General features: G+C 44.5%; 1 protein-coding gene across 1 annotated transcript in view; it reads right to left on the reverse strand.

The window, feature by feature from the left end:
* ANXA4 (annexin A4) overlaps positions 1-9,618 on the reverse strand; it is a gene marked incomplete at its 5' end in the record, with an annotated part of 31,281 nt that extends 21,663 nt beyond the window's left edge. The window contains 3 exon segments of the mRNA NM_001167639.1: positions 391-504; positions 3,968-4,062; positions 9,530-9,618. Of these exon segments, the coding sequence (NP_001161111.1) occupies positions 391-504; positions 3,968-4,062; positions 9,530-9,618 (298 nt within the window).

The raw sequence follows: 15,046 nt of genomic DNA on the forward strand, positions 1-15,046 counted from the left end.
CCAGTGCTACTAAGATACTGGTCATCCTGTTGCGCCACAGCAGGAACTCCAACGGGGGCAACAACTTTTAAATTACAATTGCTGTAGGAGTTCCCTGGTGGCTCAGAGGGTTAAGGATCTGACATTGTCACTGTTGTGGCCTAGGTCACTGCTGTGGCTAGGGTTCGATCCCTGGCCTGGGAATTTCTGCAAGCAATGAGTGTGGCCAAAAAAAGCACACCTGCTATAATGCAATGTCATGTTTTCAAGTTGTCATAAATGAAGGGGAATCTTTCCCCTATGCCTCCTCCTCCTCATCTCAGAAGGCCTCTGTCACAGTTTCTTGAGAAAGTGTGTCTGAGGTCAGCATTTTCACTAACGCCATGGAGAGTGGAGGGGAGGAGCACGAACCTTCATGGCTCTTCGCAGCTCCTGCACGTCGTACAGCACGGTGGGTGTCATCATCCCCAAGATCACCTGTTCAAAGTTGCCACTCAGTTCCGACTTCAGGTCATCCAGCAGGTCCTGGGATGCAAGAAAACGCTCTGCTGAATTGTTACAATAACTGAAACAAGCTGTCCTCAGTGGTCCAGGGACATCTGGGGTCTCTGAGGCCCTTTCAGGGGGCCTGTGTGCTCGAATCCATCTTTCTTTTTTTTTTTTTTTTTGTCTTTTTGCCTTTTCTAGGGCCGCACTCGAGGCCTATGGAGGTTCCCAGGCTAGGGGTCCAATCGGAGTTATAGCCACTGGCCTACACCAGAGCCACAGCAACACAGGATCTGAGCCGTGTCTGCGACCTACACCACAGCTCAAGGCAACGCCGAATCATTAACCCACTGAGCAAGGCCAGGGATAGAACCTGCAACCTCATGGTTCCTAGTCAGATTCGTTAACCACTGAGCCACAACAGGAACTCCGTCGAATCCATCTTGATAATGACAGTAAGATGTTGGGATCTGACTTTACACTGTCAGCCTCTCAACAGTACAGTGCAGTTTTCCAAAGGCTACTTGACACATCTGCAAACCTACAATTATGTGAAAGGCTATAAAAATACTCTTCCCTTTAATCAATCTCCAAAATATATAAATATCTCATACAGCCTTTTATCAAAAAAACAAACAACCCAAATGATTAGAGGATCTAAACAGACATTTCTCTAAAGAATACAGATAGATGGACAAAAAGCACATGAAAATATGCACAGCATCACTAATTATTAGACAGATGCAAGTCAAAACTACAACGAGATACCACCTCACATCAGTCAGAATGGCCATCAACAAAAAACAATCTACAAACAGGGAGTTCCCATTGTGGCTCCGTGGGTTAAGAACCCAACATAGTGTCCATGAGGATGCAGGTTCCATTCCTGGTCTTGCTCAGTGGGTTAAGGATATGGCATTGCTGCAAGCTGCTGCCTAGGTCACAGATGTGCTTTGGATCTGGTTGGTGGCTGTGGCACAGAGCTGCAGCTATAGTTCTGATTCAACCCCTAGCCTGGGAACACCCATATGCTCCAGGTGTGGCTGTAAAAAAAAAGAAAAAAAAATCTACAAACAATAAATGCTAGAGAGGGTGTAGAAAAAGGAAACCCTCCTACACTGTTGGTATGCATGTAAGCTGGTGCAACCACTATGGAGAACAATGTGGAGATTTCTCAAAAAAACCAAATAAAGGGAGTTCTCATCGTGGCTCAGCAGAAACGAATCTGACTAGCATCCATGAGGATGCAGGTTTGATCCCTGGCCTTGTTCAATGGGTTAAGGATTCCGTGCTGCCGTGAGCTGTGGTGCAGGCCAGCAGCTCTGATTCCACCCCCAGCTTGGGAACCTCCATATGCTGCAGGTGCAGCCCTAAAAAGATCAAAAACAAAAAAAAACAAAAAACAAAACCCACCAAAAAACCAAAAAACCCAAATATAGTACTACCATATGATTCAGCGATCCCACATCTGGGCCTGTATCTGGAGAAAACCATAATTAGAAAAGACACATGCACCCTAATATGCATCACAGCATTATTCATGGAGACAACCTATATGTCCATTGACCAGATTGGATAAAGAAGATGTGCTCAAGGCAACAGAAATAAAAGCAAAAACAAACCAATGGGAACTATTCAAACTGACAAGTTTGTGCACAGCAAAGGATACCATGAAAAAAAAAAAAAAAAAAAAAGACAACCTATGGAATGAGAGAAAATAGTTTCAAACAATGAAACTGACAAGGGCTTAATCTCTAAAATATGCAAACAACTTATACAACCCAACAGCAAAAAAACCCAACAACCCAAATGAAAAATATGCAAAAGGCCTGAATAGACATTTCTCCAAAGAAGATATACAGATGGCCAACAGGCACATGAAAAAATGCTCTACATTACTGATTATTAGAGAAATGCAAATCAAAACTACTATGAGGTACCACCTCATATCTGTCGGAATGGACATCATTAACAAGTCAACAAATAACAAATGCTGGAAAGGGATGAATATCAATTTACAAAAACAAAAGTGTCCTCAATACTTTGAGTATAAAGGAGTCCCTAGATGAATGCGCCTGCTCACTTAACAACATACCCTGAATAGGAGTTCCTGCCATGGCTCAGTGGTAATGAACCCAACTAGGATTCATGACACAGTTTCGATCCCTGGCTTCACTCAGTGGGTTAAGGACCCAGCATTGCTGTGAGCTGCAGTGTAGGTTAATTGATATTCATCCCCTTCCCCCTCTAAGAGGGTGTGGAGAAAAGGGAACCCTCCTACACTGTTGGTGAGAATGTAAATTGGTACAACCACTGTGGAAAACAGTATGAAGGTACCTCATAAAACTAAATACAGAACTACCATATGACCTAAATCCCACTCTTGTGCATATATCCAGACAAAACTTTTATTGAAAAAGATACATGCACCTGTATATTCACTGCAGCACTATTCACAATAGCCAAGACATAGAAACAACCTAGATGTCCATCAACGGACAAATGGATAGAGAAGATGTGGTATAGATATACAATGGAATACTACTGAGCCTTAAAAAAGAGTGAAATAATGCCATTTGCAGTAACATGAGTAGGCCTAGAGACAGTCATACTAAGCAAAGTCAGACAGAGAAAGACAAATACCATATGAGATCACTTATATGTGAAATCTAAAAAAAAAAAAAAAAATGATACAGATGAACTCATTTATAAAACAGAAACAGACTCACAGACTTTGAAAACATCTTATGGTTACCAAAGGGGAAAAGTGGGGGGGGAGGGTAAGTTAGGAGTTTTGAGATTAACATATACACACTGTTATATATAAAATAGATAATCAACAAGCACCTATCAGGTATCACAGGGAACTCTACTCAATATTCTGTATTAATCTATATGGGAAAGGAATCTGAAAAAAGAATAGGTATGTGTTTGACTGCATCACTTTGCTGGGCACCTGAAACTAACATATCCTGGTAAATCAACTATACTCCAATATAATATAAAAATTAAAAAAACAGTAAAAAACACGAAATAAGGTGGAGGAACTAAGTTTAAATAGATCAATAATTATAATACACATGAAGAGAATAAACTCTTTATTAAAAGAAAACAACAACAACAAGGCAAAGAATCCATCTTTTAAAAACAAAGGGCCAGAGTTCCCATCGTGGCTCAGTGGTAACAAACCCAACTAGTATCCATGAGGATGTGGGTTTGATCCCTGGCCTCGCTCAGTGGGTTAAGGATCCAGCATTGCTGCAAGCTACAGCTTAGGTCGCAGATGTACTTGGATCCGGTGTTGCTGTGGCTGTGGTGTAGGCTGTGGCTGCAGCTCCAATTCAACCTCTAACCTGGGAACTTCCATGTGTCGTGGGAGTGGCCCTAAAAAAAGACAAAAAAAAAAAAAACCCCAAAAAACACCAAGAAGGGAAGGGCCCCGCTTCCCTGTTGCCTGACAGGTTCCTTGTCAATCACGCAGAGCCCAGGAGATGGTGCCTACCCTGCCGATGGTGCTCTTGTAGGCTGTCCTGATTTCCTGGCGCTGGGCGGTGCTGCGGTAGGCGAGGACGCTGATGATGGCATCTTCATCTGTGCCTGGAGAGGAGGGAGATGGTGAACGGGATTTGAGAGAAGGATGTGAAAGTGAGTTCCTCTGTGGACACTGGTTAACCTAAATACTCTAAATACTCGTAGAGAGCTTTCCAAGAAGTTCTCTCTCTCTTTTTTTTTTTTTTTTTTTTTTTTTTGGTCTTTTTAGGGCCGCACCCAGTGCATACGGAGGTTCCAGGCTAGGGGTCAAATGGAGCTGTAGCCACCGGCCTACACCACAGCCACAGCAACACCAGATGCGAGCTGCATCTCTGATCTATACCACAGCTCATGGCAACATGGATCCTTAACCCACTGAGCGTGGCCAGGGATCAAACCCACATCATCATGGATGCTAGTCGGGTTTGTTAACCACTGAGCTATGATGGGAACTCCTAGAGCTTTCCGAGCAGTTCTTGTTCAGAGGGTCTGTCTTTGGTGGGGGGGGGGGTGCAGGACAGGAGGCAGGAAACAGACAATAGATTTGAGTCTCATTAGCTATTTCTCCTTTCATTAGCTATTTACCACTCAACAAAGTAGTTAACTTCTCTGAGAGTTAGTTTTGTGCGAAGTAACATAATGTCTTTTCTATCAAAGGAAATCTTGGTTACTCCATTTTGCTCAGGTTTCAGCTGAAACACTCCCTGTGACACCCCGCCTCTCTCTTTACCTTTTCTCCCAGCAACAGTTTGTTACAATTAGCCAACCGGGAAGAATGTGCACCCTGACCTGACCAATGGGAAGGAGACAGGAACATCACCTGCCTTAGGGATAAAAAGGGAGGGCTTTTTCTTCCCTGCACTTGCTTCTGCTGAAGTAAAGAGCCTTGTCGAGATCTCCTCATGTTCATGTGACTCATTTTCCAACACTGAAGATCGGAGCCATTCTCCAACAGTTTCCTTATCTATAAATGTGAGTGGTCACAATACTTTTCCTGGCAGGGCTGCTGCAAGTGCTCAATAAAACGATTCAATGAGTTGCTGAGCACAATGCCTGGTGCTTTCTAAACATCCAGTAAATGTTGACTGGGATCATGCTTTTCCCCTCCTCTGGGATTCTTATCAGAGTCTTTGGATCGCCTAGATTCATCTTCCACGTTCCTTCCTTTTCTCTCCTCGTTTTTCACTCTTTATCATCTCCTGTAAGTTTTGGAACAGTTCAAACTCGGCTTTTAATTCACAGATTGGGCACTTTACAAGGTTTAAATTGGCTGCTTGCTGCATCCACTGCGTTTCACGGTTTGTAATTGTGTTTTTTCATTTCTAAGCTCTCTTTCCTGATCTCTGATCAGAGAACTTTTTATAACTGCCCATGGATTCCCACGATGCAATATCCTTCCAAAATCTTTCACTACAAATTACAAAGTAAGAAGGTCCTAAATTTGGTTTGCCTGTTTCTTGCAGCGGCTTTTACAGGGGGACTTTATTCCGGCCCTTTGAACTGGTCCCTCGTCCATGTCACTGCTGGATGTTCATGTACGTGGGGCGAATTAGCTGTTTATACCTATATGGGAAGTTGTGGCAAGTTACAGAGGAGGGTCTTGAAATATTTCAGGGAGAAATGAAAAAAATATAGGTTTACAAGAGTTGTTCTTTGCAAAGTCAGAGATCCAGAAAAGTTTGAGGTATAGAGAGGAAGCTACAGAATTTTAAGTTTAGATACCCTAGGGACCTACTCTGTTCTGTTAAAAAAAAAGTGGGGGTAATAAACACAACCATCCTTTTTCCTGCAGAACTCTCAGCTGGGTGGAGAAGGTTTGTCACTTTTTGCTTATTTACACCATTTCTGTGAAAGGTGCCACCCCTCTTCTGGTCTGTCAGGCTTGAACGCTCAAAACGGCTTTGATTTTTTTTTTTTTTTTAACCATCTCTCTTCCTTCACATTCAAATTGCCTGTCAAGCCATGTAAAAACCTAGCTCTAAAACCTTTTTTTGCATCTGTGAACAAGGTTTTGCACCTTTTTAATTCCATTCCAGTTCAGGGTTGCTTCTTAGACAACTGTGAAGTCTGCTAAGTAGTATTCTCACCTCCTAACTGGTCTTTCCAAAGTCTTGCCCAGTTCATTTTCCTACAGAGACAAATTCTCACAGTGTCCCTCCCCTGCTCAGGCTACACCAGGGCTCCCCATGGTCTGCTGGATTTACTACCAGCACTGCAGCCTGCCTTTGGGGACTCTCCACCATACCCTATTCACTATGGTAAATATTCATACAAAAGGATAGAGGCAGCCAAATCCAGAGACTTAGCTCTTGAATTACTGTATGTGACCCAGCTATACTGCACTCCCTTCTCCTGACCTCCTTTATTACCTGTCTGTGGGTTTATGTCTCCCTAACCACCTCCATCCAGCTAGCATCCTGATTCTGGCATTTGTCGTTTCCCAGACAGTGCCTTTGGGCCATCCCCCCAACATCAGTAACACCCTCAGGACCTCCCTGTGCTACCTGCCTTCCCACAAGGATCCGAACCAGCCAGCTCCTGCTTTGTAAGTATTTCCTGCTTGCAATCTATGTATTTACTATGACTCCCTGAAGCCTCAGCTAAAATGCAGAAGAGGGCAATGCTCATACTCACCCCATGGCTTTGCTCGTGCTATTCCATTCACCGAAACCCTCTCTTATCTATTTACTTACTGAATAAACTCAACTCATTTCGACATCCTCTAAGAAGTTCTGCCTGATACTCCCAAAGGAAAGGTGATCTCTCAGACCGCTCATGGGCTCTTACTTGTGCCCCTCCTGTCACTATCATACTATGAACTGATCCTATTTCTGTGTATGCCTCGGCTGGCAGCATCCGTGGACTACTGGACCACAGGGCCAGGTTTACTACAGTCCTTGTCTCCTCTAACCATCCGCCTTGCACTGGCCCACACAGCAGGCACCACAAAGGGTTCGTTGTGTCAAATGCCTTCTGACTCTGACTGTGAGAATTCCAAATGCCACACGGTCCATGTTCTGAATTATGGTATTCTTGCTGTATACAGAAGAATTAGGAAAAACCTGAAAAAAGGGTGGGCCAGGAACGTCCCCCATCTTTTTTATGAAAAAGGGAAAATGAGGAAAAGATAGATTCAGAGCAATGTTCTGTTCAGAGGTGGGCAGCAGGATAGCACAGGGGGCTCAAGCTCTGGCAGCACCAGAGCTGGACTTCCAAGAACTGCCAAGAGTCCTGACTCTAACACTTACTACATCAGAGACCTCAGGCAAGTTAGTTCATCTCCCTAGACCTCAACTTTCTCATCATAAAACAAGCTGCTGTCAGAATTAAAACAGAAGCTACTGGAGTTCCCACTGTGGTGCAGCGGAAACCAATCCGACTAGGAACCATGAGGTTGCAGGTTCAATCCCTGGCCTCGCTCAGGGGTTGCAGATCTGGCGTTGCCATGAGCTGTGGTGTAGGTTTCAGACATGGCTTAGATCCTGTGTTGCTGTGGCTGTGGAGTAGGCCAGCAGCTGTAGCTCCGATTAGACCCCTGGCCTGGAAACCTCCATATGTCGCAGATGAGGCTCTAAAAAGCAAAACGAAAACAAAAAAACCCAGAAGCTATATGGAACACACCATGCCTGACACAAGAAGAGCTTAATAAATGTTCACTCTTGTTGTTATGGTTGCTGTTAGCAGCGCTGAGGCTGAGTAAGATGAACCCTTTTTGGATAGAAAAACTGGGATAAAACAGTTCATGATGAAGTGTTTTTATCCAAATCTTGAGGCGATGTTAAATAGCAGTGATGAACCAGAGAGCACTTCTCTGGCCGAGTGTCCCCTCGGGCAAGGCTGGAGGCAGGGTCTAGCCCAGTGTAGCCTGCGGTACCCTCCCCCCCCAGTGCGTGCCTCCGCCCACCTAGGGGGAGGCCTCTGCCCTCAGGAGTTACCAGAGGGTGGTGCTGCAGAAGACAAACCTCTCTGGTCATGTGCGCACAGCCTGCTCACCTCAAGTCCTACACGATGCACAAGGGTGCTATCCCAGCTGTGGCTGTCACAGTAGCAACAGGCAGAGACTCAAGGGAAAGACGCTGGACTCAGAGCTGTCAGGCTCCGCAGAGCGTGACTCGAGGCTCAGTTCCACCTACTCTGTGCCTAACTTCGTTACTTCTCTGCTTCTCAGTTTCACATCTGCACAATGGGGTGAATAACAAGACCAGCTGCTCTGACTGCATCCCAGGGTTATCATGTCTATCTATTCAGACGATACTTGTGAAATGCTGGCAAGGGTGTGGAGAAAAGGGAACCTTCCTACACGGCTGGTGGGAATGTAAGTTGTGCAGCCACTGTGGAAACAGTATGGAAGTTCCTCAAAAAACTAAAACTAGAGTTGCCACATGGTCCAGAAATCTCCCTATGGGCATATATCTGGACAAAATGATAATTGAAAAAGATACACACACCCCTATGTTCATAGCAGCACTATTCACAATGGCCAAGACATGAAAGCAACCTAAATGTCCACAGATAGATGAATAGATAAAAAAGACATAGTGTATGCGTATATATATGTGTGTGTATATATATATATAGATGTATACACACCATAATATATAATGGACTATTATTCAGCCATAAAAAAGAATGAAACACTGCCATTTGCAGCCATACAGATGGACCTCAAGGTTATGCCAAGTGAGGTAAGCCAGAAAGGGAAAAACAAGTACCATATGATATCACATATGTGGAATCTAAAATATGAAATAGGAAATTCCCTGGTGGTGCAGTGGGTTAAGGGTCTGGTGTTGCCATGGCTATAGTGCAAGTCGCAGGTGCAGCACTGCTTCCATCCCTAGCCTGGGAACTTCCAAGTGCCTTGGAGCAACCAAAAAAATAAAATATGACACAAATGAACTTATCTACAGACAAAAGACTCACAGACATACAGAACAGATTTGTGGTTACCAAAGGGAGTGGGAGTTTGGGGTTAGCACCTGCACACTATTTATGTAGAAGGGATAAACAAAAAAGTTATATAGCATAGGGATCTATATTCAATATCCTGTAATAACCCTAATGGAAAATACATTAAAAAATAATGCATACATATGTATAACTGAATCACTCTGCTGTACAGCAGAAATTAGCACAACACTGTAAGACAACTCTACTTCAATAAAATAAGAAATTAAAGACAGACAATATTTGCGAAAGTGCTTTGTAAAACCTTCCAGCATGACAGGTACGTAACAGTTAACTGGAAAACAAATACATTTCTCAAGTTTCATATATAGATTCATAGTGCTGGAATGCAAAACAGATTTAAATAATTGAGGAAATCCAGAATGAGTGTATCAAATTTAAATTCTTTAGGAAAAATGCGTACTGCATGCCCTCCTACCTAGTTTATCTTGAAAAGCTAACTTGTTCCCCTTGTGTTTTCTCAGAGTGAGATTTCCGCACAACTGCCTGTGGACACAACACCCTCTGTGTGACTGTGTGATGCACCACACATGACGGGGGTGTTTACCTCCAGGAGGACACTTACCGAGCCCTTTCATGGCCTTCCTCAGGGTCTGGGCATCTTCGGCGGCGTTGAAGCCAGAAGCAGCTTTGACGGTGCCTCCCTTGGCTGCCTGGGCACACAGAGAAAGAGGTGACTCATAGGCCCCTGCTACCATCGTGGCGGCATCTGCTAAGCACCCACCGTGGCCGACACTCTTGCAGGTGCTGGGACACAGCAGTGACCGTGAGAAATGAGGCTCTTGCTCCCCTGGAGCTGATGCTCAGAGGTCTGCAGCAGGCAGACAGTAAACAAGCCAATAAACAAACATTCCAACAGAGGATGGGCTGGTAAGAGGAGCTTCAGGGCAGAGGGAGAGGTCCTGGAGGGGCTGCTCTGCTCCTAGGTCAGGCTGAGGTGGTGTGTGTGTGTGTGTGTGTGTGTGTGTGTGTCTGTCTGTCTGTCTGTCTGTCTGTCTGTCTGTCTGTCTTACAAGCAGAGGAAACAGCGCAAAGGTCCTCAGGCTGGGATTAGCTTCTGTGGGAGGAGTGGGACCGAGGCCAGTGTGGCTGATCGATGGACAAGTTGGGGAGTGAGTGTAAGCTAAGTTATATCACTACCTGTGAAATAATCTTGTCTCCCCACAAAAGGGGAAAATCAAACCTGAATCCAATCAAGCCTCTAGGGCCAAATACCATTTTATGGCAAAGAGGAGAGAAAAGAAAATGTTAATCACACCACAGGGCAGTAATCAGTACAATCCAGACTCTCAAACACTACGTGATGATCTAGATTCTTCAACAAAGAAATCAGGAGGATGATTAGAAAAGAGAAATGGAGGGGAAATATTGCTTAAAAGAGATGAAAGAGGCATATCAATAATCATAATGGGTGAACCTCATATGGTCCTAAATCACACAGTTAAAAAAAAATGACACTTAGGTGTTCCCGTCATGGTGCAGCAGAAACAAATCTGACTAGGAACCACGAGGTTTCGAGGTTGCGGGTTCCATCCCTGGCCTCACTCAGTGGGTTAAGGCATTGCCCTGAGCTGTGGTGTAGATCACAGACATGGCCGGATCTGGCGTTGTTGTGGCTGTGGTATAGGCCGGCAGCTGTAACTCTGATTCGACCCCTAGCCTGGGGACCTCCCTCCATGTGTCTTGGGTGCAGTCCTCAAAAACAAAAACAAACAAACAAAAAGGCATTTATAAGACAACTGGACATTGAACACTGACTTGATATTTGATGACATTAAGCCATCAGTGTTAACATTTTTAGGTATGATTATGGTATTGGGGTTATATTTTTATTTTTTAAGAGTCTGAATCATTGTTTTGGTTTGATTTCTGTCTTTTGTCTTTTTTGGGCTGCATCTGTGGCATATGGAGGTTCCCAGGCTAGGGGTCGAATCAGAGCTGTAGCTGCCAGCCTACACCACAGCCACAGCAACACGGGATCCGAGCCGTGTCTGTGACCTACACCACAGCTCAAGGGAACACTGGATTCTTAACCCACTGAGTGAGGCCAAGGATCAAACCTGCGTCCTCATGGATGCCAGTCAGGTTCGTTAACCACTGAGCCACAACGGGAAATCCAAGAGTTTGAATCTTATACACGTTGAAATATTTTATAGATGAAAGGATAAGAAGTCTAAAATTTGCTTCACAGTAATACAGGTTGGAGGAAATAAGTGAAGATAAATTCAAGGTTGACCATGAGTTAATAATTATTGAGTTATTATTATAAAATATAATAATGATTGACCATGAGTTAATAATAATTATAGGTACACATGGGTACCTCTTTAATATTTGATCTATTTTTATATGTTTACACTTTTCTATAATACAAACTTTTTTAAGAAAAACATCAGAGAGGTGGCATGGGGCAGCACAAGGGCCTTCGCAAGCTGGTAGGGAGTTTTTATTTTATTCTAAGTGTAGTAGGAGCCATTGGGAGGTTTTTAACAAAGGAATGGGGGAGAAGATTTGATCTCTATGTTAACAATATCACTTGGGAAGTTCCCCCTATGGCACAGTGGGTTAATGATCCAGCTTGGGCTTCTCTGTGGAAACGCTGGCTCAATCCCTGGCCCAGACAGTGCGTTAAGGATCTAACATTGCCACAGCTGCAGCATAGGTCGCAGATGTGGCTCAGAGTCCACCCCTGAGCTGGGGAACTTTCATGTGCCATGGGTTCGGCCAAAAAAGGGGACATGAAGAAGATCACTTGGGCTGCTGTAGGGAGATACAGAGACCAGTTGAGAATCTGAACCCAGATCCAGGGATATGAAAGTAGACGAGGGTGAAACAGTAACCACGGAAAGAGACAAAAACTCAGCACATGTTTGGGAACAAAGGAGGCAGAACTTGCCGGTGGACTGATGCGGAAGGTGAGGAAAGAGAAGAATCACGTGTATCTCTAGACGATTTTCCCTGAGCAGCCAAATGGGGAGTGTATCATTTACCCAGACGGGGAAAACTGGAGGACTCTCCGATTTGGGATGGCAGTGGGAGTGGGATTTAGAAGTTCTATTTTCAAAAGGTTAAGTTTGGGAGGTCCATCAAACATTCAAGTGGACACAAACGCTAATGTGTCAAAAGGATGGCTGGACATACAAAGAAAATCTAGAGGTCAAGTCCAGAAGAATAAATTTAGGACACATTAGCGTTTGGATGGTATCCTGGGGGGAAGTGAAGAACAAGCCTGGGTCTCTCCGGCAGTACAGGTTTCCAGCAAGAAGGACTCAGAATAGATGACCAAGAAGGACTGGTCCTTGAGGTAAAAGGAAAACTAGGATGGTGTGTTGTCCAGAGGCTGAGGAAGCTGGGAGAAGTCAGGGCCTGCTAAGGTAGGTATGCGTGGAGGTCACAGAAGGGATGGTCAGACTCGGCCGCGGGGAAGGTCCTGGTGACCCTCACGAGAGCGTCTGCAGTGGAAGAGAGGAGACAGGAGCCTGACCTAGTGGCAGAGGTGAGAGTGGGAAGTCAGGAGGAAGCGAACTAGCATCACTGGTAACGAGCAGCATCCCTAAAGTGATTCATACTCTGATGTGTAAAAGGGACCAAAAGTTAGCAAATCCAACCCTCTGAAAATTAAAAACATCAACATGCAAAACATGGGTTAGTGACCAGTCTGAACCATTTCAGTTGGATTATGACTTAGAGATAATTTAATGATTAAGATCAAGGTGCCTTGAGTATTTATCATGTATTTACTAATTTATTAATGTAACTGAGGCAGCATAGAGAAATACATAAATACAAGAGTTCCCATCATGGCTCAGTAGAAATGAATCCAACTAGGATCCATGAGGATGCGGGTTTGATCCCTGGCCTCGCTCAGTGGGTTCAGGATCTGGCGTTGCCTTGAGCTGTGGTGTAAGTTGCAGATGCAACTCGGATCCCGTGTTGCTGTGGCTGTGGTGTAGGCTGGCAGCTACAGCTCTGATTCGACCCCTAGCCTGGGAACCTCCATATGGCGCAGAAGAGGCCCTAGAAAATATGGAAAAAAAAAAAGAATTGTAAATATAAATATATAAATTCAATATAAAAATTAAACAAATAGATAAAGAAACTCAATGACAGGACATGAAGCACAGAAAATTCTGGGAAAGGAGGGGATGGGGAGGAAAGCAACATGGAGACCCTAAGGGGCTGGGCAGTTATTTGATGTGAGCCGTGGATTTCTCTGCCTAGAAGCCAAAGCAAGAGGGCACTGTCATCAATAATGAGACTTGCAGTGTCCACGAGAGGAAAAAGAGATCAGTTGCTCAAGAAAAACCTCGCTTTTCTTTGCACTGATAGAGAGAAGCAATCTGAATTAGCTGGGCTCTCCTGGGCTTCCTGATTTAACAGCAGACGGTAGAATCAAACCAGCCATGGTTTTTAATATATCTTCCCCTCTATTCGCCGACACCAGCATCATTTTAACCCATTAGCAACCTGTGCTTTGATATTCTGAATTCCATTTTCTTGTCTTTAAAACCGGCCTAATTCCTCATAAGCGGCACTTTCTAAACCTGTCTGCCTCCTTCTCCTTTCCCTTAGTTAATCTGTCAGGTCTATGCCTGGATTGGCGGGGCTGCACGTGCCTTAGGATCTGAGTGATATCCTTGGTACCCAGATGTCAGTGGAGTTCAGACCCACCTGGAAACCTTCCTCTGTTCAGAGTGGGCGCTGTGAGCTATTATGATGCTGAGAGCTCACACGCTGAGGGTAGGAAGAGCTAGTCAAGGCTAAACTTAGGGCTGAGGTCACACAGGGGTCTGTTTCTCCTGACTCTCTGATATGCCCCTTTTGGTAAATGGTAGAATTTACCAATTACCAGTGGTAGGATGTGATGGTGATGGGACAGAACAGAATAGGGAGATGACTATGAATTCCTGCAAAGGGAGAGGGTTTACATCTTATATAAGCCTTGGTTGAACCCCCATAGCCTTGTGCCCATGACTCCAGGAAGATCTAGTCTTCATGGAGACAGTCAGCTCTGTGTTTCCTCTGCATCACTTGGTGGGTCATGAAACTATAAAGGGAATCGTAATATTGGGGCAAATTTCCATGAAGGACCCATGTGGCCTAGAATGAGGGGTGGGAAAGCTTCGTGGAAAGGAGCACAGGCACTGGAGTGGGACAGACCCAGGCTGGAATCCTGGCTTCAACCCTTTTGAGCTGTTGGTCTAGGGAAAGTCTCATTTTTCTCATCTGTATATTAAGAATAATGATCTCAATCCACGGAATTGTTGTAAAAATGAAACAGGGTGCTATAGCAAAGCATGTAGCACAAACACAGCAAAGAGTAAACCTCTGACATTAACTTTCTTGGACACTGACTTGCATCCCCCAAGAAAAGAGATGGCAAAGTCCCACCCCCAGTACTTGAGAATGTGCCTTTACTTGGTAATAGGGTCACTGCAATTAATTAATTAATTAAATCAAGATGAGGTCATACTGGAGTAGGGAAAGCCGCTAATTCAACATGACTGGTGGTGTTCCCATCGTGGCTTAGTGGTTAACGAATCCGACTAGGAACCATGAGGTTGTGGATTCGATCCCTGGCCTCGCTCAGTGGGTTCAGGATCCAGCGTTGCTGTGAGCTGTGGTGTAGGTGGCAGACACAGCTGGATCTGGTGTTGCTGTGGCTGTGGTGTTAGGCTGGTGCTACAACTCCAATTTGACCCCTAGCCTGGGAACCTCCATATGCCTCAGGAGTGGCCCAAGAAATGGCAAAAAAAAGACAAAAAAGACAAAAAAACCCAAAAAACCATGACTGGTGTCCTTCTAGGAAGACCACCACATGATGATGTGATGATGTGTTGCTCAACTCCAGTCTCTGCCAAACAGTGCCTAAGATATTGAGCAAACCACCAGAAGCTAGAAAGAGGCAAAGAGAGTTCCCCTACGAATTTCAGAGGGATCGTGGCCCAGCCAACACCTTGATTTTGGATTTCTAGCCTCCAGAAATGTAAGACAACAAATTTCTCTTCTGTTAAGGCTCTCAGTTTGTGGTACCTTGTTGGCCCTAGGAAATTAATGCAGGCACTTTACTTCTTTTCTTCTA

Source organism: Sus scrofa, chromosome 3 (genome assembly GCF_000003025.6).
Source record: "Sus scrofa isolate TJ Tabasco breed Duroc chromosome 3, Sscrofa11.1, whole genome shotgun sequence".
NCBI classification, from domain to species: domain Eukaryota; kingdom Metazoa; phylum Chordata; class Mammalia; order Artiodactyla; family Suidae; genus Sus; species Sus scrofa.